Source organism: Pseudovirgaria hyperparasitica (genome assembly GCF_010093815.1).
Source record: "Pseudovirgaria hyperparasitica strain CBS 121739 unplaced genomic scaffold EJ05scaffold_11, whole genome shotgun sequence".
NCBI classification, from domain to species: Eukaryota; Fungi; Ascomycota; class Dothideomycetes; order Acrospermales; family Acrospermaceae; genus Pseudovirgaria; species Pseudovirgaria hyperparasitica.
Genome location: NW_022985559.1, coordinates 10884 through 31150, shown reverse-complemented (window position 1 = coordinate 31150; position 20267 = coordinate 10884). Strand labels below are relative to the sequence as shown.

At 47.6% G+C, this 20267-nt stretch overlaps 8 protein-coding genes across 8 annotated transcripts; 5 read left to right on the top strand and 3 right to left on the bottom strand.

Moving 5' to 3' along the window:
- Positions 1-2149: 2149 nt before the first annotated feature.
- Positions 2150-4572, top strand: EJ05DRAFT_477483 (uncharacterized protein; the record flags this gene model as incomplete). Its single annotated transcript, XM_033744261.1, has 3 exons — positions 2150-2243; positions 2380-3322; positions 3383-4572. Coding segments are annotated over exons 2-3 (1622 nt in total), but the record flags the coding sequence as incomplete, so codon positions are not given.
- On the bottom strand, positions 4366-5582 carry EJ05DRAFT_61551 (alpha/beta-hydrolase). Its single transcript, XM_033749807.1, has one exon. The coding sequence runs from the start codon at positions 5400-5402 to the stop codon at positions 4572-4574; it is 831 nt and encodes a 276-aa protein (XP_033598761.1). The 5' UTR covers positions 5403-5582; the 3' UTR covers positions 4366-4571.
- Positions 5583-5630: 48 nt separating this feature from the next.
- On the bottom strand, positions 5631-6797 carry EJ05DRAFT_493576 (NAD(P)-binding protein; the record flags this gene model as incomplete). Its single annotated transcript, XM_033746129.1, has 3 exons — positions 5631-6058; positions 6123-6655; positions 6709-6797. 3 exons carry the CDS (start codon positions 6795-6797, stop codon positions 5631-5633), a joined length of 1050 nt encoding a protein of 349 aa, XP_033598760.1.
- Positions 6798-7215: 418 nt separating this feature from the next.
- EJ05DRAFT_501806 (uncharacterized protein) lies at positions 7216-7780 on the top strand (the record flags this gene model as incomplete). The annotated part of the gene is made up of 2 exons (XM_033747162.1): positions 7216-7335; positions 7397-7780. The coding sequence occupies 2 exons, from the start codon at positions 7216-7218 to the stop codon at positions 7778-7780; spliced, it is 504 nt and encodes a 167-aa protein (XP_033598759.1).
- Positions 7781-7897: 117 nt separating this feature from the next.
- EJ05DRAFT_61493 (uncharacterized protein) lies at positions 7898-8798 on the top strand. Its single transcript, XM_033749806.1, has 2 exons — positions 7898-8313; positions 8374-8798. The coding sequence occupies exons 1-2, from the start codon at positions 8014-8016 to the stop codon at positions 8641-8643; spliced, it is 570 nt and encodes a 189-aa protein (XP_033598758.1). The 5' UTR covers positions 7898-8013; the 3' UTR covers positions 8644-8798.
- A 494-nt stretch (positions 8799-9292) lies between these two features.
- On the bottom strand, positions 9293-13275 carry EJ05DRAFT_61384 (uncharacterized protein; the record flags this gene model as incomplete). Its single annotated transcript, XM_033749805.1, has 1 exon — positions 9293-13275. The coding sequence occupies one exon, from the start codon at positions 13273-13275 to the stop codon at positions 9748-9750; it is 3528 nt and encodes a 1175-aa protein (XP_033598757.1). The 3' UTR covers positions 9293-9747.
- A 1425-nt stretch (positions 13276-14700) lies between these two features.
- On the top strand, positions 14701-16007 carry EJ05DRAFT_501804 (uncharacterized protein; the record flags this gene model as incomplete). The annotated part of the gene is made up of 2 exons (XM_033747161.1): positions 14701-14880; positions 14970-16007. 2 exons carry the CDS (start codon positions 14701-14703, stop codon positions 16005-16007), a joined length of 1218 nt encoding a protein of 405 aa, XP_033598756.1.
- A 1722-nt stretch (positions 16008-17729) lies between these two features.
- Positions 17730-19330, top strand: EJ05DRAFT_511985 (uncharacterized protein). Its single transcript, XM_033748293.1, has 3 exons — positions 17730-17955; positions 18001-18209; positions 18255-19330. The coding sequence occupies exons 1-3, from the start codon at positions 17773-17775 to the stop codon at positions 19066-19068; spliced, it is 1206 nt and encodes a 401-aa protein (XP_033598755.1). The 5' UTR covers positions 17730-17772; the 3' UTR covers positions 19069-19330.
- The last annotated feature ends 937 nt before the right edge of the window (positions 19331-20267 follow it).

The following is a 20267-nucleotide window of genomic DNA, read 5'->3' as shown; positions in this document are numbered from 1 at the left end:
GAGTCCATCTCCGGCGCGAGGGCAATGGTCACGGCGGTATCGTACTTATGCTCGCGGGGTTTGAATAGATCAGAGATCCTACCCATGACGACATCCTCTCCATAAACCCGTTGAAGATCTTTGAAAGCTGCTCTTTTTGCCTTTTCTCGAGCGCTCTCTCTTATAGTGCCCTCAATATCCTTGAGGCGGTGAAGGAGTACTTGAAGCTTCTCATTTTGCTCCGTATGTTGGTCCAAAGCTCGTTTGCGCCTTGATTTGACTTGATTTTGTTCTTGTGTTTTGGCTGCAAGCTGTGACTGGCATTCCTTTGCTTCTTGGCTACGGGAGTCTCTTTGCTCCAGCAGCCTTGCAAGAGATTCTCTCAGTTGACTAGTCTGCGCATCCAGAGATTCAACACTGACTCTAAGTGTATTGGCCACTTCGTCGTTGGTCTTCAAATTTCGATCGATGTCGCGTACTTCGTTAGCATCGTTAGTGGTACGTTTGCTAGCCTCAACCGATAGCTGGCTGTATTCTTGTAGGTCCGCTCCACTCAACACGCGACCGGCTTTTTGAGTAAGGATATGCGCATCGTCTTCGGCCCTCTTCAGTGTCTTTTGAGCTACCGACTTCTCTTTTTCAAGTTTCTCGATCCTAGCTGTGGCCCTTTCTTCACTTTCTTTAACCTTAGCAGCTCTGGCAGCTTGGGCATCGCGAGAGCTAGTTTGGTGAGCAATTGACGTCTCGAGGGGGGCGATGTCGCTACGCTTCGCTTCAATGTCACTCTCTTTTGCTCTTATTGCTTCCTCCGATCGTGAGTAGGCTCGACTAGCCTTTGCCTGCTCACGTTTGGCCTCGGTAAGTCTGTCTTGAAACTTCTGCACACCACGTCTGTGCTCCTTGAGTTCTTCCTGACATCGCAAGATCTCGGCGTTGGATTCATCAATGACGCGCTGAAAATGGTAGAGTTTCCAGAGAGACCTCTGCGCTATAGCCTCATCACGCTCTTTGACTTTTGCCTCATAATCGTCGACCTCCTTCTTTTGATCCCGGTAAGTCTTCATCTCGTGGGCGAATTTGCGCTTTTCCTGAAATCGGTATCCCGTAGCTTTCTGAGCTTCTTCCCTCTGCGCGCTTAACTCATCGTACTCCGTCTTGTGTTCCAGACTTCCAGAGATCTGCTCGACCAGGCGAGTAATGTCTTTGGGAGACTGCGATGCGATGGCCTCCACGTCACCCTGAAATACAAGAAAATTACGCGCTTTGATCAGGATATCTTCGGCTTCTAATGCGGCATTGTAGTCTTTGGAGGTGACCGTTTTGCCATTGATGCTGTATTCGCTACTGCCTGCGCTTGTGATGCTGCGTTTCCATCGGTGCTCTTCATCTGCTGCATCGACATAAACAGCCATAACCCAGGCGGTTGTCGGATCGTGTCCCTGACTTCTTGTACGTGCGATCCTCCCGTCCTCCGACCCATCCTCTTCGTTCACGCCATTAGTACGATGAGTACCATTGATGACTCCATTTGTGTGTCCATTCAGTTCGGCTTCTTCGGTTGCGGTACCATCTGCATTGATTTTGGAAGTCTGGAGAACGCGCCCGCGATAAATCAGGTCCTTTAAATTAGAAGAGCGAAGATGTGATGACTTAATGCCGAGAACGAAGGAGATGGCGTCCATGGAATTTGATTTACCTGATCCATTAGGACCAATGATCGATGTGAAATACGCATCACCAAAGAGCAGTTCATGGTGGCCGCGGTAGGATTTGAAGTTGTACACTTCCAGCCGAATAAGCTTGCCCATGTTGTAGGAAGCTTCGGCGCGCTGCCTTTGCGCAGAAGGGGAGTTGTTTGGGGGTCGATACGGTGATGACGATGATGATGATGATGACGATAATGATGAAAGCAGACGACGATCTCGGTCGCCAGCAGTGGCGCCTGGGAGCAGAAAGGTGTATTCAATGACGCTGCTGAGTCTTAATAATGGCTACCGCTAACGCGCGCGTGGTGATTTCGCGTGCGCGACGATGAGGGACACATTGTTGCCTTAATCCTAAGGCAGACATTGCTCATGCAGGGACATCTGTCGTCACAGACCGCTCCAATGAGGACAGCTGTATTGGTGCACGTTGGCCTTCACATCAACAAACGCCTTTGATCTTCTACCACATGCGCCTTTACCCGCTGCCTATCTTGACTCGAAACGTACTGCCTATCGTCATGAGAACTGCAGGGTCTCACTCGATCAACTGAATAGCCAGCAAGTGTCCCCCGTTCCGTATACATTCGACAGCATATAGACCTCTGTGGTGCTTTCATGTCTTCATGCGATCAGGCCCGCGTTTCTTCTTGTCTGAGCAAACTCTCCCCTTGTACTAACACCACTATGTCTGTAGGCTCGAACTCCCCTCGATCTCCTCTGTCTACCTCTCATCGCAGGAGTATCTCCTGGCTTGCGAAAGTCGAGGAAGAGCCCCTACCGCCTGCTGCGATGGCAGATCCTATAACGGCTATGGAGAAGTCCGGGTCACAGTCAGACCTGGTACATGCGACCTCAGATGTTCCCAAAGGGTCGATTTTAGATGATGGCTTGAGCGGCAACACGGCACCGCTACTCCCGTCACCAGAGATTGAGCCCAAATCGCCAGCACTTCTATCCCGAACGACATCTTTCTCAGGGATCAGCTCCTACCAAGATGATGTTGAGAATACAGTGTTTCCCCCGTTGGAACGCTTAACAGTCTTTGATTTCTTGGAGAATTTGGCGCTGCCTTCGCGTCTTGAGAACCTACAAACGTCAGTATCAAATAGAGCCGAGAAAGTTCGAAGAGTGCCGCTGCAAAGACTTAAGTCCACGGGTCTGATAGCAAAAGATCGAATCGTAGATGAATGGAGGCGTCGTGTTCCGCCACCAGAAGAACAGCTGAGCAAATACAGGAAACGCGTTGGGCAGTCAGTAGAGCGTCTAAGCAAAAGATGGAGTGACTCCAAGGCCGTGACCTGGCGCGAAAAGATATCATTCATCAGTGGTGTACTAAACGTTTTCATCAGTGGCTATCTTGTCGGTGCGCTTCCTGAATGGTTCCACCTCTGGTACTCTGCGCAGATTCTCTACTTCATGCCTATCCGGTACTACACGTACCACAAACGCGGTTACCACTACTTCCTCGTCGATCTCTGCTATTTCGTCAACCTACTGCTGATGCTGAGTATCTGGGTATTCCCGAATTCAAAACGACTCTTCATTAGCACGTATTGTCTGGCATACGGAAACAATGCGGTCGCAATCGCAATGTGGCGCAACTCTTTAGTCTTCCACTCCTTAGACAAGGTAACAAGGTATGATTCACGCAACTAGTTGACGCTAAATGTTCGAGGCTGACATGTTTTTCTGCATAGCCTGTTCATCCATATCATGCCTCCCGTCGCGCTTCACTGCATAGTGCACCTGATACCTAAAGAGCTGCAGCGTACTCGTTTTCCAGCCGTTCACACTATCCTGTACTCGTCGCCCAAGTCCCCAGAGCATTATACTCTATATCAGATGATGCTTTGGGCGACGCTTCCGTACGCAGTGTGGCAGCTATCCTACCATTTCTTCATCACCGTCAGACGCCGGGAGAAGATCCAAGCTGGCCGACCAACGTCGTTCACTTGGCTTCGGAAGTCTTATGCACCAACGATGATCGGCAAGTTTGTCTTGAGTCTCCCAGAGTTCCTACAAGAGCCGGCGTTCATGTGTATTCAATATTCGTACGCACTGCTTACTATGGTTCCCGCTCCCCTCTGGTTCTGGAATCGCTGGGCCAGCGCAACCTTCCTGTTTGTCGTCTTCGTCTGGAGTATATATAATGGGGCGAACTACTACATTGACGTTTTCGGTACCAGATTTCAACGCGAGCTAGAGCAATTAAAGAAGGATGTCGCCAAATGGCAAGCCAGTCCCGAGATCAAAACACCATTGATGACGCCGAAGGCCGATGACGACGAGAATAAGAGTCAATTGGGAATAGCAGAGAGCCAACGATTTGTGAGCGCAGAAGACGGTCTTGGCGACACTGGAGCCTCTGTCACTGGTGGCAAGCCCGCTATCCACAAGAGGGTCTCATCAGTCGACCAAATTCCATTATTAGATGAAAAGAGCAGCAACGGAAGGCTTGCCGAGAGCCATGAATGATACCCAATTGTGGGTGCTACGATCCCCTGCCTTGTCCACATTGCATCTTCGTTGTGGGCCTGAATTCTACCTCATGGCTCACGCCCGCGCTCTCAAATCGATCTATAGACTGACAATTCGGCTGTCCAGGCCCGGAGAAATTGTTCGGCATTTTCGTTGGGCCACGAAGCATATCATGCATTCATATTGAACAGATATGATAAGACGTTTCGTCTCTGTCTTTACTGTGCATAGGGTATTTAGCCCTTCTAGCGGCTCATATCTACCTTCTGGTCAATCACTGGGCTGAAGTGGTGGTGTCAATGATTTTTCTGTTCATCACGTAGATAATATACCCATTGTCGTTCAATACGTCGCAATTCTATAGTATGAGTTAACGGAGGCATACAGACAGCAAATTCAATGCCCCTCCTATGCATGTTCGATCTCCTGTTCGTTTTGACCTTCGATGACACCTTTGAAAAAAGCCAGAATGTCGTCGATCTCATCCGGCTCCTTGTACCAGTGTCCAAATTCCTGGTACGATTTCCATGTCACATCGCATCCGAAATCGATAAGCAAGTCCCTCGCCTTTTCGCCATGCTTCATCTTAACAACAAAATCCGCCGTGCCGTGCCCCAGAAATACAGGAGTATCCATGAACGCCCCGACGTCACAAGCTTCACCCTGTTTGTCGTGCACGCAAGCAATCTCCTTCACTTTCTTCACAGCGATATGCCCCTTCTCCCTTCCTTGGGCGTCAATTCCCTCGAAGTCCACCGCAAGCGGCAGAAATCCACTCATGCCCACAAAACCACCGATCCGACCCTCTAACGTCATACATCCCACGAGCGCGGCTGCACACCCCTGGCTCAAGCCCCCAACAAAGACATTCTCTAAGCCCACCTTTTCAGCCTCTGCTGTAACCAGTTCATGTAGCATCGCCGTAGTGCGCCTTAGGCCATAGGCTTGAAGATCTGGTCGTGAATATGGGGCATGTGGGCCTAGGTAATCGAACCATTGATTCATAGGTCGGCGGACCGGGGTGGAGTGCAGGGAGAGCGCGGTAGGGAAGATGAATTTGAAATTCGGTAGAGAATGTCGCAGGGTCAGTCTCGACGATGTTGCTGCATGCGCAATGAGCGAGAATGAGGGACCGGTGTCGCCGCGGCCGTGGAGGAGGATTAGGCTGTGCGTGTGGGTTGATATGGGCCGGATTATGGTTGGTGGGGAAAATGTCGGATCTGTATCTGGAGAAGCCATTTAGTGCCGGATACGAGGCGGCGAGGGCAATGAAGCGAACTGCCGGATGTAAGATGATGGTTATGCTAGACGATAAATGCAGATGGGAGTGCGCGAAGTGTGTGGTATATTTATGGTCAAGCGCTGTACCCCCCAGCTGCTAGCTAGACCACCATCAGAGGAGTCAGTTTTGCATATAGCACAGCTGCAAACGCGCTGCATTGTAGCTGCATCTGCGTATCAATGCTCCTACAAGTCCGTTGTCCACCATGCATCTTCGAGAGATCTGTACCAATCAACCGTCATCTTCAATCCTGTCTGGAAGTCTATCTTTTCACTCCAACCCAGTGCCTTCAGCTTATCACACTTGGTGAAGTAATGCATGTCATGGAACGGGCGATCTGGCACAGCTATCATCCATTGCCTGAAAAGATCTTCTCTCTCGCCGCATATTCCAGATGCCCTGAGAATCTCGAAAGCGATGCCTAGCGTGGTGAAGTTGTTAGAGGAAGAGACATTGAAGATCACAAAGTCATCACTCTGGCACTTGTGCAAGATCGTATCAAGTGCGTTGATAAGATCCTTGACATGTAGGTAGCAACGCGATTGCAAGCCTTTGTCCATGACCGTAAGCTTCCCACCACGATGGACTAGTTGGCTGAACTTCGGAATGATCTCTGTATGTTCGTCAACCCATAGACCGTTCTCATAAGGGTCCGGCCATAATGTCGAAACACTCACTCTCGGGGTACTGGTGAGGCCCGTATGCATTATTCGAGCGCACAACGATTGTTGGCAGCCTATAGCTTTTGCAATAGCTATGCACAAGCATCTCTCCTGATGCTTTGCTTGCAGAATAAGGATTCGTCGGACGAAGGACTGTGCTCTCATCTGCGATATCCTCTGGACCGCAGGGGCCGTAGACCTCGTCGGTGGACATGTAAATAAACCTGCGCACCATGACCTTTCTAGAACATTCTAGAAGTGTATGTGTCCCAGTAATATTGTTGACCACTGAATCTATCGGATTTCCATAGCTGTCATCGACCGATGTTTGAGCTGCCAAATGCATCACAGTGTCAATCTTATGAGCATGCATGGTTCTGAGTAGCAATGTTGCGTTGCAGATGTCTCCCGGGACAAAGGTGAAGTTTTTAAAAATCTCCAGATGGCGCACATTCTTCAACGAGGCTGCACGGCACAAATTGTCGTATGCAATGATATTATAGTGTCCAGCGTACTGTTGGACAAGATGACTAGCTAGCCAACTCCCACTTTCAAGCATCAAATTAGTACGTGTTAACTCGACCAAGGGCTGTGACATTACATGAATCCGGCGGCCCCTGTGATCAAAATATTCTGAATATTTGGGTTTGGGTCGAATCGAGTCGCGATCGAAGCTAGCTCTTGATCCATTGTGGCCTGGACGAGACTGCTCGGTAGAACTTTCGCGTTTTCGAACTGAGGCAACGATAGAATTGGCAGAGAGCAGTCGGCTCTTGCACGAACAATATCAATACTTCAATTCTATACCCAAACTTAGAGATGTTTATGAACATGAGAACTACGCCCATGAACACGAGTGACGTAGCACAATCTGCTTGTATGAATAGCAGTCGGAGCGCCGGGCAACAAATTGTACGAGGACTCAGCGTCTATACAGTATTACTGTAGACGTAAATTGCAGTGTTATGAGTATTGACATCTGCTAAGCATGGTATGCATTATTTAAGGAGAAGGATGGCGGATCCGGATGGATAAGGAGTAGTGAGGGGCCCATGGATAACTATTTCTTTGCTACTACCTGCCTGGGTCATCATTCTCAACACGTAAAATGGCTTCTACTGCGGCCGTCGACCATGTCTTACATCCAACCACTCCAACAAACATCCTTCTGCCACGCGTAGTGATCAAATTCTGCACGCAATGTCGCTGGATGTTGCGCGCAGCATACGTACGCAAGTCATTTCCTCGACAGTACCAATCGACATTGTATAGATCTGACCAAATTACAGTTCGGACAAGAGCTTCTTTCGACCTTCGGAACGACGATTGGTGAAGTCGTGTTGCAACCTACAATGGGGGGTCTATTCCGTATCGAACTCACATATGATCTCAATCATCCGGCCGCCATCACATCATCCAATGATACAAGATCGATCGATACGAAATATATCGATATCAAGCATGTCTTGCTTTGGGATCGTAAGACAGAAGGTGGATTCCCCGAAACCAAAGTATTGAAGCAGAGGGTGAGAGATCATATCGAGCCAAGTCGGCACTTAGGACACTCCGAAAAGGGTGAAAAGACAAGCCATGCAGATATGGTGAAACACGAGGCTTCTTCGGACCCATCGCATGAAGCCGAGAAGCAGAAAGCCTGCGAAGACTGCAAATAAGAACTTTTGTCACAAGCGATACATCCAATTCGACATGCACCTCTGACACAGTAGATGATTTTCAACAGCAGAAGAAGTCTATAGTCGAGGCACCGATATTGGATCATTGGCGATTACTGCCCCTCCCGAAGCTTGACAAGACGGTGGCAGGCTTAGTTGCACCCGGAGCTTTCACAAGGTCATGCTTCTCACGCCTTACCTTTATATTTTACCGCCGCACTCAAACAGCGACCATGGTTCGCAATCGTGAGATTTGCGACGTTGTAACATGGTCCGACGAGATCTTAGTGTTAACTGTTCGGCGAACAAACATGGTCAGGAGATTCCAGCAATATTCACCATCTCCGATTGCTATTCCAGCGGTGAATCATGTGCTTCCTACTCGCCACTATGTATACCAAAAGTTTATGAGGGTGCCGTTCAGTCTTCTAGTGCGCATTAAATTCACGTCATGGACAAGACAAAAGTGCATCGACTCCCTGCCGAAGGCCCCTTTGGATTTTGCAAACGGAGTTGAATGTGGATGCAAGTGGGTAACTCAATCTCTCTCATAACGCGTATTAGCATTGTAACCTTAGTAACCAAACGCAAAGGCTGTTCATATGTCGCAGCATGCTATAGATAGTATGGTTCATATCTTCGTCAAATGCACATCAGACCGGACAATGGTCCCAACCAGCAGCTCACTCAGTTCATATAGCACTGTCAAACGAGTGTCGATCGGACGAAGGCCTCATGTGTTTGCAGGCAAGCTGGAGCTCAGGTTTCGAAGGCAGGGCGGGTCATATCAGAGGTCAGTAAGATTGTATGTAAAGGTGAGCCGACAGTCAGATATAGAAGGGTCTATGAAAATCTTGCTCTAGCAGGGCTGTGCATAATCGTATTTGTAACATCCAAAGTCATAGCCGCAGGTCACTCGTCCGCGTGTCCACTTTCCACCCTTGCCGGCATTGTTATACTCGAAGGAACCGCCCGGGACGTCTTCCATGCAATAGCACTTCTCAACTCTGTACCCCGACGCCTATTTTGCTCCGAGGTCATACTTCGTACCAGTGATAGTGTCAGGGTCTTCTTCCAAGACTCCTTTGAAGCCATTGTCACGCGAGCGAGTCCCAGAAGGATGCATTACCGTTCGAGTAAACTCGACTGTGGTCGATGAGGCCAAAGCAGCAATGATCAAATCGACATCGTTCAAGGTTACCTACGATCGTCTCGTGAGGACAGTACCACAAATTACGACGACGATAATGCTGTCCAAAGAAGTTAGGATTAGCCTGAAGTTATGGGACGCGGATTCTACATTGACATTGCTAGCGACGATGAAAAGCGCATAGATTTCCAGACCATGGGGATTAGGTCGTCGTCGTAGTCTTTTCGCTCAAGGTCATGAAGGTCAGATCTCGGCAGATACAGTCCAAATCTATATAAGCTCAATCTAGCCTCTAAAGAACTGCCAAGATGGCACCTACGATCTCGATCTGATTTTAACTAATTACTTATGCTAAACACAATAAAGCCGGGTACACTTCTAACATAGTTAATAGCGCAAGGCGAAACATCCTGCCTAAGACTAATGTTCTAATTATTCTTTAGCTTTATTTATGCCTTAATCTGCCTGATATAATTATGCCATAAGCAAGCTTATTTACTTGGTACAGATTACAACCTCAAACCGTACTTTTAGAGTGTCTAACCATATACTACTAATGTAGGCCCTTGGGTTATAGCGGATCGTATATGGGAAGACTGGCGAAGGTAGATGGCAGAGGAGTTGCAGTTAGACGGGACGTTACAGAAGACAGCGCGAATGAACTCGTAGATTCGTTCTTACGTGTAAGAGCAAATTAGTCGATAACACTGGGATACATGATGCGTTCTCCTCCGATGATAAGCTCTGGGTCTTCTCGAGCACCTAGTCTTGGGTGACCTGTGGCTACGTTGATGTAGAGATCGGGGAACAATTAGTTTTATGGCCCGTGTATTGCAGAGCAGATCCTAAGAGGAGCACGGTTATACCCAACTTTTATCTCGCTGTAGTAGTCTTGAGTGAAGTAGGGTTTGCCGTTCATATATTCGTTGCCTGGATAGAGCTCATGGCCATGTCGAATGATATACTTCTTCCATTTCGAGCCTGTGAGCCCCCCGGGAGACGACCGGTCATTTCGAACTTCTTCACAATCTGTGTCCAGGGACATAAAGTATGCACCTAAACCAGCTATCATAGGTGCAGAGTAACTTGTGCCGTCCATAAACGTGTACCCACCCATAGGGGTGCCATCAAACTCGCGACCTGACCAACCAAGCATCAGCTCGGAGGCTTGAGCGTAGATCCGGATCTGCGGATCTCTCGACCGGTAGTCTGCAACGCTGGCCCAGTTTAGCACGCGACCTTCGTTGTCCACGCCTCCTACGACTAGGTATGCACTGTCCTCGGTCTCCAGATTCGATGGTATCATCGTATTTATCTTCTGTAGTGATACCTCATCGCTATCGGCATCATTTCCAGCTGCTATGGTCACCAATATCCCAAGGTCATCAAGAGGCTTCTTCATGGCGTCAAAAAGCGCATTGAAAGCATCAATCTCGACTTGGCGAGTGTTCTGGACGCCGGCGACTGCTGGGAAGAACCAGCTGAAATTAAAGACTGCTTTACCTTGCCGATTATTCAAAATTACGTCTTCAATCGCCTTGTCGAGCGCATACTCGAGCGCGTGCCATTCAAGATTCTGACCGCAGTAATGCTCGCCAGGCGGAAAATTTGGATCACCTGGAGGGACGGTCATTTGCTGCGCATTGACGATTTTGATACCGATCAAGTTGGCCTTCGGGGCGACACCATTCTCAATTCCAACTGCTGCTGCTGCTACTGAGACACCATGCCCGATATATCCAGCTCTCACACCTTCCATGCCGTTAGGACCACCCGGATTCGTCCCGTAGTAGTCGGTTAGATCTTCTGGTGCCCATTTTGACGGGTTCTTACCCGGAGCGTTTGATAGAGCCAGATGGTTCGGCACCACCCAGAACTGGGGCTTTTCCAGGCGTTCACCCTGAGCTAGCTCGGGGTGGTCTGGGTCAAACCCAGAGTCGAATATATAGACGGTGGCGCCCTGACCGAGTTTTTCGTGGTATAGGTATCCGGGTTTCTTCGGCTCTCCTTTTTTTGCTTGGGATAAGAGCTGCAGATGATCTGGAGCGTACTTGCGAGTGATGAAACGGACGTTACGATCGACTGGGCTAGCACCATCACGCCGAAGACGTCTTGAATCGAACGTTGGTATTTTCAGCTCTGGGGCCGCATATCTGTTGAAATTCTCACTCAGCATCATCCTTCGACTTGGCTGTCTTTCGAAACAGCTTCTAACGATTGGGACATTCCGGACAACCTTCGCCTGTTCATCCGTCAGTTTGATACCGAGTAGCTGTCTATTGACATGTGGCCAAGTAGTCTGATCGTAGCTGTAGACAATAGTATCAGGCAGAGTAGCCAAGAAAGCGCGGTAAGTGGCTAAAGAGGTACCATCTTGGGTTGAAATCGAGTATTGCTTTTTTGGTTTTGAATCCTCAATTTGACTTGTACTGGATGGTGAGGCTTCAAGTGAAGGAAGAGACCCTGATATTGGACCATTTTCGTCGTATTCTATGATCGCCAATGGCAAAAGAGCGCCAGAAGTGACTGTCAAGCTGACGACACCTGTTGCACCTCCTTTGGTGAAGACATTACCAAACAACAGTTTAGCTACATCAGTACCAGGACCATTGAAGCCAGGTGAGCCTCTTAGAGACCTTGTAATTTTCTCCAGTGGGCGCAGCAGGTCAATAATGCCAGAGGCGCTCTCATAGGCATCAAAGACTTTCGCTCCTGCAGCTGGCATGTTGCCAACGCCAGAAGTGCTAAGCTGGGACAGCTCGATGCCAAAATCACTTGCCATGCCACTTGTGTCCTCCAAAATGCCAGTCACTTCTTGGATTGTAGCTGTCATTGAGCTGAAGACCTCGTCTGCGTCCTTGAAACCGGAATCAATGAACTTTGTGGCAGAATCTGTAACACTGTTGACAGCCTTGACGGCATCACTGGCGCTCCTGGTAAGGTCCTTGAAAGCATCGAGAAGACTTTTATGTTTTTTCAGTGATCTCGAACCACGGAGGGCTCTGATTGCGGAACCAGTCCCGCTGGAAGGCTGGATAAGTATGCCAGTGCCGCTTAAATCGCTTGGGATTTTCCATACAACAGGGGACTTGTCTCCTTCAGTGAAGATTTTGATCTCACCGAAGGACAACTCCATCACTTGAAGCTTGTTATCGTTGTTAATATGCTTCACTTTCTTCGTGCCGTGTATCGGAAGCATGTATGTGATTGAATCAATCTCTGCTGCTATAGGTGTCTCTATCTTCTTCCAATCATCCGCCATAGGAGCCGTTCCAGGCGAAGGTGTGATGAGCGGCGGCGTTCCTGTTACCATTACCATAGATGTGGCTCCATTTGCCATGATTTTGGTGGAAATGACGAGAGGCAAATGCACCTGAAATGTTGCGGTGTCCTGAGATAATGGTGTGGAAATTTGATCGGTCTGGGATACGTCTACTGCAGAGGAGGATGCAACAATCGGGCCAGTAGAAGGTAGCTGACCAGATGAAGTCGACTCTGTGACCATGCTAACTGACTTCGAAGGGCTAAGAGCTGGTTGAGACGAAGGATGGAAAGAAAAGGATGCAGGGTGGGACAATGTTGGTGAGCTTGATCGTGTCGAAGAAGAGATGCTGGTAGATATGGGAATGTTCCCATATGTTTTGGGTGACACACCCAATGCGCTAGTGTGGATTGTCGAGATAGTCGTACTTTGGAGATCAGAGGAAGTCAAAGTGAGGGTGGAGCTTAGAGGAAGCGATTCGGCCGCGGAAGAGTCGAGTGTCTCTGAAGTTGAGCTGCTGAGGACGGGTGCCGTTCCAGGGTCTTGTGCTCCTTGGGAAGGCCGGACACCTTGAGCAGAGTAGGAAAGGACGTAGGTTGGAAATGTACGCGAGATCCCGTCACGAGGGCTTTCGAGTTGACTTGCAATCGAGCTAGTAAAACCTAAGACATCAGTACTGAAGCCGAGAGCGTAGTGGCTCATTAGCCAAAGTAAACAAAAGGCCTGCATATCGGAACTAATGAACATATGGGATACCATATTAAGTCTGAAGGAATGACGTTGGAGAGGAAGGTAACTGAAAGAAAGAAGAAGCAGGAAAGGAGCCACTCTGATATGGTACGTCTGCACAGTGGAGTCACCGACTACAATGGAGGCACAATCTGCAGAGCCATGAAAAGGACAGCATACCGATGAGATCGAAAGGAATGTGGCGTATGGAATTGGCTGAGATTCGGACAAATTACCGATATGTCCATAGGACCTCGTATTGAAGCAAAAGACCTCGTACCATTTATAGACATACTGTTTACGAGGATAGGTGTACTGGGCTCGCTCGCCAACGGCTAGCGGAATTCTCCTCATAGTGGATAAAGATATATCACTATCATGTATTAGTTTGCTCAAGTAATCCTGTTATAATATATATAGATTGTTCTAGTGGTATCTGATTAGTGTACTTCTTTCTACACATCTATTCGATTATTTAGACACGTTGGGACAGCGATGCCAATCTGCATTCATTCTAGGACTTCCCGTAGAGCTAGAGAATACCAAGAATTTGCCACCTACTTCGTATCGAGTGGTCATTTATGACTAAGTATTCGTTCAAGCTACAACGCTACAGCTAAGTAAAAAGCACATTAGGTTGGGAATGTGTGCGCGGCCCTGGTATGCTTACACGAGCAGCACTATCAAGAACCGTCAGAAATCACAAAGTGTCTGGTGATGTGTCACTGTCGCTGAGCCCTGCACTGTTTTGTTATATAAGATGGCTAAAGATATTCTTGTCGAGGAAACCGTCCTAGTCAGGCCGAGGCTTATAATCGAGCCAATAGCATGAACTGAAACGTCAAGGATTATGTGCCACTTACCTAGGAACTCAAAATATAGACACATCCTAAATTGATTGAAATTTAAGTGCCTAAGCTATACATAGCTAGGGAGAAGAAGCACTCTACCTCACGGCTATTGTGGCTATAGGGGCAATCGAACGATAGCTACAAGCAAACGCGAATCCTCAGCTGAGATTATAATTGTTCGAGCAAGCGACCGTATCTCTCCGATTGGTACTGCTTGACGGAGATTTCCGACAAGCTCGAGTACGCCTGCATTGAAGTGAATTTGCAGAACCCCATCTCCCGACTAATCGAAGGTGAAACCCAGAGATAGGGACGGCGGAAACAACAACGCCGACAGGATTGTATTCGGCCCCAATGTTGTTGGTGCTGGACTGTGAAAGCCGATGTTGAGCATTTAGAAGGAAATATATGAATATCTGGCAGAGACGAATCCTTGGGAATCGCTGACGTCGCACTCGATTGCTGCCTAATGATAATGAGGCATCAATAGAACCAGCCACCCTCACCACCTCCCAGCGTCCGTCTACCGGCGGTCATCTTCACCACCGTGGAAGGATCTCAGCAGTACCATTTTATTACAAAATTCCTAGACACGTCCTAGCTCTTCAAAACTTCCTGGGCCACCCTTAAGCCTAGAAAAAAACACTTTCGAGCGGTAGTGTTAGGGCTTTGCCAACACAAGCGCGACTCCCACCTCAACCCTATCGTTTCATTAATAGCCAACACTGGTCTGGACGCAGAAGTTGATGCCAATAGACCTTACCCATCACCGATTGAGTCGTCTCACGAGACTGCCAATATGGAGCCGAGGGATGGAAAGGGCCGATATGATCGAGGTGGGTGGTCGTGGCGCCATCTTGTGATGATCGCTCCCCTCTTGTTCTGCGAGCGAATGGCCACCCCTATAACATACTATGATCGCTGACCGATGAGTCCCAAGGGCGGTATGCTGTTGTTTCTCCAACACCGTCTTTACATTGCTGTCGCAGTCGCAGCCTGTCTAATCCTGTACGTATCCAATGTCTTATTCTTCAGGGGCTTAGCTCTAGCTCCGCGCCACCTTCAGAAAGCCGACCGCGTCAAACATCCGGCCAACGAAACTCTCGGAGTACGTACAAATCCAAGTCCTCGAGCTTCCTGAAGCACTACCTTCTTCAGCCTTTTTCGCGAGAAACATTATTGATGACACGTTAATAGTTCGGTGCTATCATAGCTGTCGGCAGAAACAATTCGACGCGACGCGACGATCTCGTCTATGCCGCAAACATAACAAGCCTCTCAATTGACTTTCCCTCTCAACCAAAATGGACAGAAGAAAGTATCTCCAATTTCCGAGACCCACAAGATCCCGATGGCAAGAATATAACAAGAGGCGCCATATATGCATGGATGGGCCATCTTAATGCATTGAGATGGTTCCTCGCGCACCCTGAGCTCGAAACCGCGTTTATCATCGAAGATGACGTCGACTGGGATGTCGCATTGCGTACCACTCAGATTCCTCTTACGTCTCGCGCATTTGCTCATTTTATGGGTACTGCGGATCCGACGTCTCCCTCTCTATTCCACTCGAGACTCGCCGATCATTACTGGTCGGACCTGAACAAATGGGACGTGCTGTGGCTTGGACACTGCGGCGATTTCTTTGGTATTCAAGAGCAGGAAGGAATGCGCCGCACGGTGTTCGAAGATCCGACCATGCCAGAGCATGAGTCTCTCGACTTCTACCTACAAATGCACTTCAACACTGTCAACTTCCCAAAGCCCAAGAAACGCATGATCCACGAGACGCGTCTCAGTCTTTGTACATTTGGCTATGGTGTAACGCGTGCGTCGGCGCAAATGATGCTGAAGCGGTATTCCCAGCAACACCCTAGCCTTGTCACGTGGGCGTGGGACGTAATGGTACGTCTTGCGTGTACTAAAGAAGGCTTTCGATGCTTTACAGTCAACCCTGAACTTATGAGACATATCGAAGGGCCAAGTGCGGTTTCACTTGAAGATCATAAAGAAGAGAAGGCGAAAAGCAATATAACTCCAAATCTTCGGTGTGCCGCGAGGCGGTCCGAATGGCGGACATGGCATTGGGGTCTCTGGGAATGGGCCAAACACCGCATAGAGCTCAGAGGTGATAAAGAATGCCTGGCGGACCTTTTAGGGGCGGGAGATGTCAAGTGGCCCAGCCCAAAAGAAATAGGAGATGAAAACTGGCAGGGCACGAAGGAGGTTTCGTGATTATAATCCTCTTGTCAACTTCGCTTGCGCATTAGGGCAATGTCTCTCGTGATACTAGATATGATCTTCGCGTAAGTAAGTACACTAGCCTTTGACTCGAGACCTTGCTGTACGTATCACGCTGTGATTGTGTCTCAGTCTGACTACATCGTCCAAGTGTTCGTCGCCATCACACTACCCCGAGATTTGACGGACCATTACGCGACGAGGGATCCCGCCTCAATATCTCGTAGCTTACGCAAAGCTGAGATTCTGTCTCTTGCAATGGGTCATATGGAGAAAGCTTTCGCTGGTAGCACATCACGCGTGGTACCTCTCCAATCTCATCGTTGATGTTGACAAAGATCGTCGACTTCATGGATTCGTGAATGGAATCTGTCTGCTGGCGTGATGGGTCGGTCTTTTAAAAACTACGTATGAAACTCTTAGCCGAGGAGTGCTTAAGGGAGTTCCCTTGGGCTCCATAACCCCCCGCCAGGCAGCTCGTGCACATCCATACGTGTAGGTCGAGAGCACTCATAAGAGGGCGGCCTCTCCTGGTATAGGTATCGCACGATGGCTGGCTCTTGTGTACTATCAGTGAATTGAACACGAGATGAGGCCCCTCTTCGCTGGAAGGCGACCATCCCAACCCAAAATCCTGCGACTAGGACAAGCGGGACGCCGAGCTCTAGACCTACACCAAGCCCAACCTTCATTGGATCGGAAATTCCGGTGTCGGAGATCGTAGGGCTGCCTGGGAGAGCGCTGGAAACAGTGGAAGGAAACGAGGGGATGGTTGAGGAAGATGAGGCCCCATATGAGCTTGTGGATAGCATTGTGCCGGTCGATGCTGTTGAGGCGGTGGGCGTGCGGGTAGTGCTTGTGCTAGGAGTTGAGAGCTTAGCTTCGGTGATGTTGAAATAGTGAGATGATACACTGCCTATGTCCCCCGGCTTGATCCAGAGGAAGTAGACCGGAGAGTCTGCAAGGAAGAATTATATGTCTGCATTTTCCATGTGGTGTTTCGAGTGCCGACCCGGTCCTGTGTACCTTCGATATGAAAGTTAGTTGGTGTTTGCATCTTAGGATCTATGGTAAATATAATGTAGATTTTTTAAATCGTAGCCTGACTTCGCTGCTGTTAGAGCGCTACATGGTCGATGTCAAGGGTCGTTGCCCATTGTATATTTTGCTGACCCGAGCGGCCACTCCAGACTGCCTACGAAGTTATTGTTGAGACCAGCCGCCCCTGGATTAATGAATACTGGAAGAAAAATAAAAGTGATGAGAGAGAGCATTTAGCAGTTCTATTTCAGAGCACAGATTTATTTCGACATCTCACACTGATACACTCGCACTTTGTCATTCCAGTAGCCGCCACCAATGTTTGACATGTTGCGGCACAGGTGCTGCCATCTCAAATATCCATGGGTTTCCGTTGATTGTTTGCTTGAATTCCTATAGCTCCAGCTGTGCCTCAATAGCTGATGTCACGTAGCATACTGTAAGCGCTGGCGCGTAGGGCAGTGTTGCAGTATGTTGGGATGGCTAATTATTACGTCTAGAATGGTACCGCATGAACTTAAAATAATTAATTACTAGGCAGAAACGCATGTCAAGGGGTGGCATTTCGGCCAATCAACGTGGATTAGCCGCCGAGTTCGAACAAGGGCTTGCTCGCGGCGCACGCTAAGGCGCTGAGCGAGGCTGAACGAGCGCGGTGCATTTGTTTCCTCTAACTTCGTATACTCCTCTAATTCAGTTCCTCATTAACATTTCTCCGATGCAACCTTCGAGTGTTCGAGGTAGAAGGACTCTCATTACTGTTGGGATTTTACTACTTTTGACTTTATTTGGGTACACAATTCACTATGCCGCTCCACAGTCGCCGCTGCTAGCTCCCAGCCTACATCATACAGACCACGACGTAGGGATACTGGAAGATGTATTGAATAGAACCCTAGGAGTATGTCAGTCTTACCTGGGTTGATGCAGGCTAAACATATCAAAGTTTCAAAAAATTTATGCAATCAATCTGCCATACCGAACAGATCATCGTGATGCAATGTCGCTGGCGGCAGTGCTCACTGATCTAGATATAGAATACATAGATGGTGTCACGGATGTGCATGAAAAAGCCCGTCCGCCTATGGGTGCTGGTGTTGATCTAGATGAACCTACCCTAAGGGCTTTGAGGGCACACGTGAACACATTAAGACTGTAACTATATCGAAGGTCCCCGCGAGTAAAGCTGACCATAATTAGGATTGTCGAGAATAATATCACAACAGCGTTAATCCTCGAAGATGATGCTGATTGGGACATACGAATCAAGGAACAGATGCAGAGCTTCGCGAAGGCGTCTAGCCTACTTCTTCAACCTCTTCAAGGAACGACGGATCAATTCGTTGATCCCTCATACCCGCAGCCAGCAAGTAATGAAAGGCCTCAAAATTTCGAGATTGGTTCGCATGCTATAGAACGGCCGTCGACGTCACCATATGGGGATATCGATCGCTGGGACGTCCTCTGGATCGGTCATTGTGGGTGTCGCTTCCCTGAGGCGAACGACGGAAATACCCCATTGGGTCGTGTTGTGATTCTGAACGACACGACAGTTCCAGAGAAGCAGCACATCCAGATGCAGTTTGGAAACAACGACCTGACAAATGAGTACCCAAACCACACACGGGTCGTCTCTAGGGCACGCGTGAACACATGTTCCTTAGCATATGCAGTATCGCAGTCTTCCGCGAGACGTTTGTTATACGAGATGGGATTGAACGTCATAAATGGCCCTACAGACTTGACACTTCGCTCGATCTGCGAAGGCTCCGAAGGCCGTAGGAGTCGCGTTTGCTTAACCGTCCAACCACAGCTGTTCCAGCATCATCGAACAAAAGGAGCGAAGTCGAGTTACAGCGATGTATCGTCTGATCACACTGGATATAACGAGCAAGCTTTCACGAGAAATGTACGATGGAGTACAAGGCTCAATTTCGCTAAACTGTTAGACGGAGAAACTGACTATATTGACTTGTTTCGAGACGGGGAAAAGCCATTGAATTTGGGGTTTTAGGGAGGCTACGACAATAGATTACACAATTGTTTTTACATGGGCCATTCCAGCCCCATACTCTTTGATTGCGGCACTTACTATCTTCGAGTAGCATTCGTTTCTGCCGAATAACTCGTTAAAAAATATACGAACAGTCTATTCGTTATGGGTTTCACGCAGTACAAAAAGTAACATGGCAAATTTAAATAGGATTGGCTTCAACGGGCCATTTAGACGAGGTCAATACACCTGACACGAGGGTTTTTATAGAATCAAAAGCTGCCTTTAGAATTTTTCATTCTCTTACATGCTTTCTCGCTCGTTGAATCTGCGTTGGTACTTCTACCAAACTACACTCCCTTTGTATGTCTTATTTACTAGCGTGGCCTACTATTCCTAGAGATGTACTATAACGTGGTAAACAAAGGTCTTACACTAGTAATCACACCCGAGTAGCATTCGAAAGCTCTTAGGTAAAGAAAATGTATCTTATACTATATAGAACTAATAATCGATATTAAAGGCGAAAGAGAATGTTCGAAAGTATATCTACGCTTCTTTAGTAAATTTATACTCGGTCTATTAGAACTTAGTCTTAGGTATAACCCGATCCGCACGTACCTTAGCTAACATAGTTAGGAGGTAGCGTGAAGGGTAGTAAATAGTTATATACTAGATAGATTAGTATCCCTTTATATATATACTCTTAGATTTCTACTAAAAGGGTTTAGTAGTAATTTATTCTATAATAGAATATACCCTATTATTCTATCTAACTATACTACTATCTAATAACTCTATTCTTATATTTAAATTACTCTCTATATAATACTATAGTTAAGATAGTCTAACTAGAACTAAGAAGGTTAATATAATCTACTATAGAGATAAGTAATACTATATTAAATAATAGAGATCCTCTATAATTAGTATTAATTCTAGCTATTTCTAACTAAGAAGTAGAGATATTAGACTAAATTATAGAGCTTTTAGATAAAGAAATAGTAGATATACTAAGTAACTTCTAATAATATAAAGCTAGATAATAAGTTATAGCGGAGCTATATAAGGTATTATAATAAACTATTACTAAACTTTAGAAATATATTATAAATTAGACTTAAGAGATTTAAACTCTTAAAGAGTAGATAGAATATATAAAACTTCTTATAAAGAGATAAGAACTTAAGAAGTCTCTTAAAGAACTATACTAAATAATA

What these genes read in the sequence shown, in the direction of transcription:
- EJ05DRAFT_61551 (XM_033749807.1), bottom strand. Translation starts at nt 5,402, where the DNA reads ATGGCTTCTCCAGATACAGATCCGACATTTTCCCCACCAACCATAATC.
- EJ05DRAFT_511985 (XM_033748293.1), top strand. Translation starts at nt 17,773, where the DNA reads ATGCAACCTTCGAGTGTTCGAGGTAGAAGGACTCTCATTACTGTTGGG. An exon ending in TATTGAATAGAACCCTAGGA is followed by an intron (nt 17,956 to 18,000) that starts GTATGTCAGTCT and finishes AACATATCAAAG; the next exon opens with TTTCAAAAAATTTATGCAAT. An exon ending in CACGTGAACACATTAAGACT is followed by an intron (nt 18,210 to 18,254) that starts GTAACTATATCG and finishes GACCATAATTAG; the next exon opens with GATTGTCGAGAATAATATCA.
- EJ05DRAFT_61493 (XM_033749806.1), top strand. Translation starts at nt 8,014, where the DNA reads ATGGTTCGCAATCGTGAGATTTGCGACGTTGTAACATGGTCCGACGAG. An exon ending in TTGAATGTGGATGCAAGTGG is followed by an intron (nt 8,314 to 8,373) that starts GTAACTCAATCT and finishes CCAAACGCAAAG; the next exon opens with GCTGTTCATATGTCGCAGCA.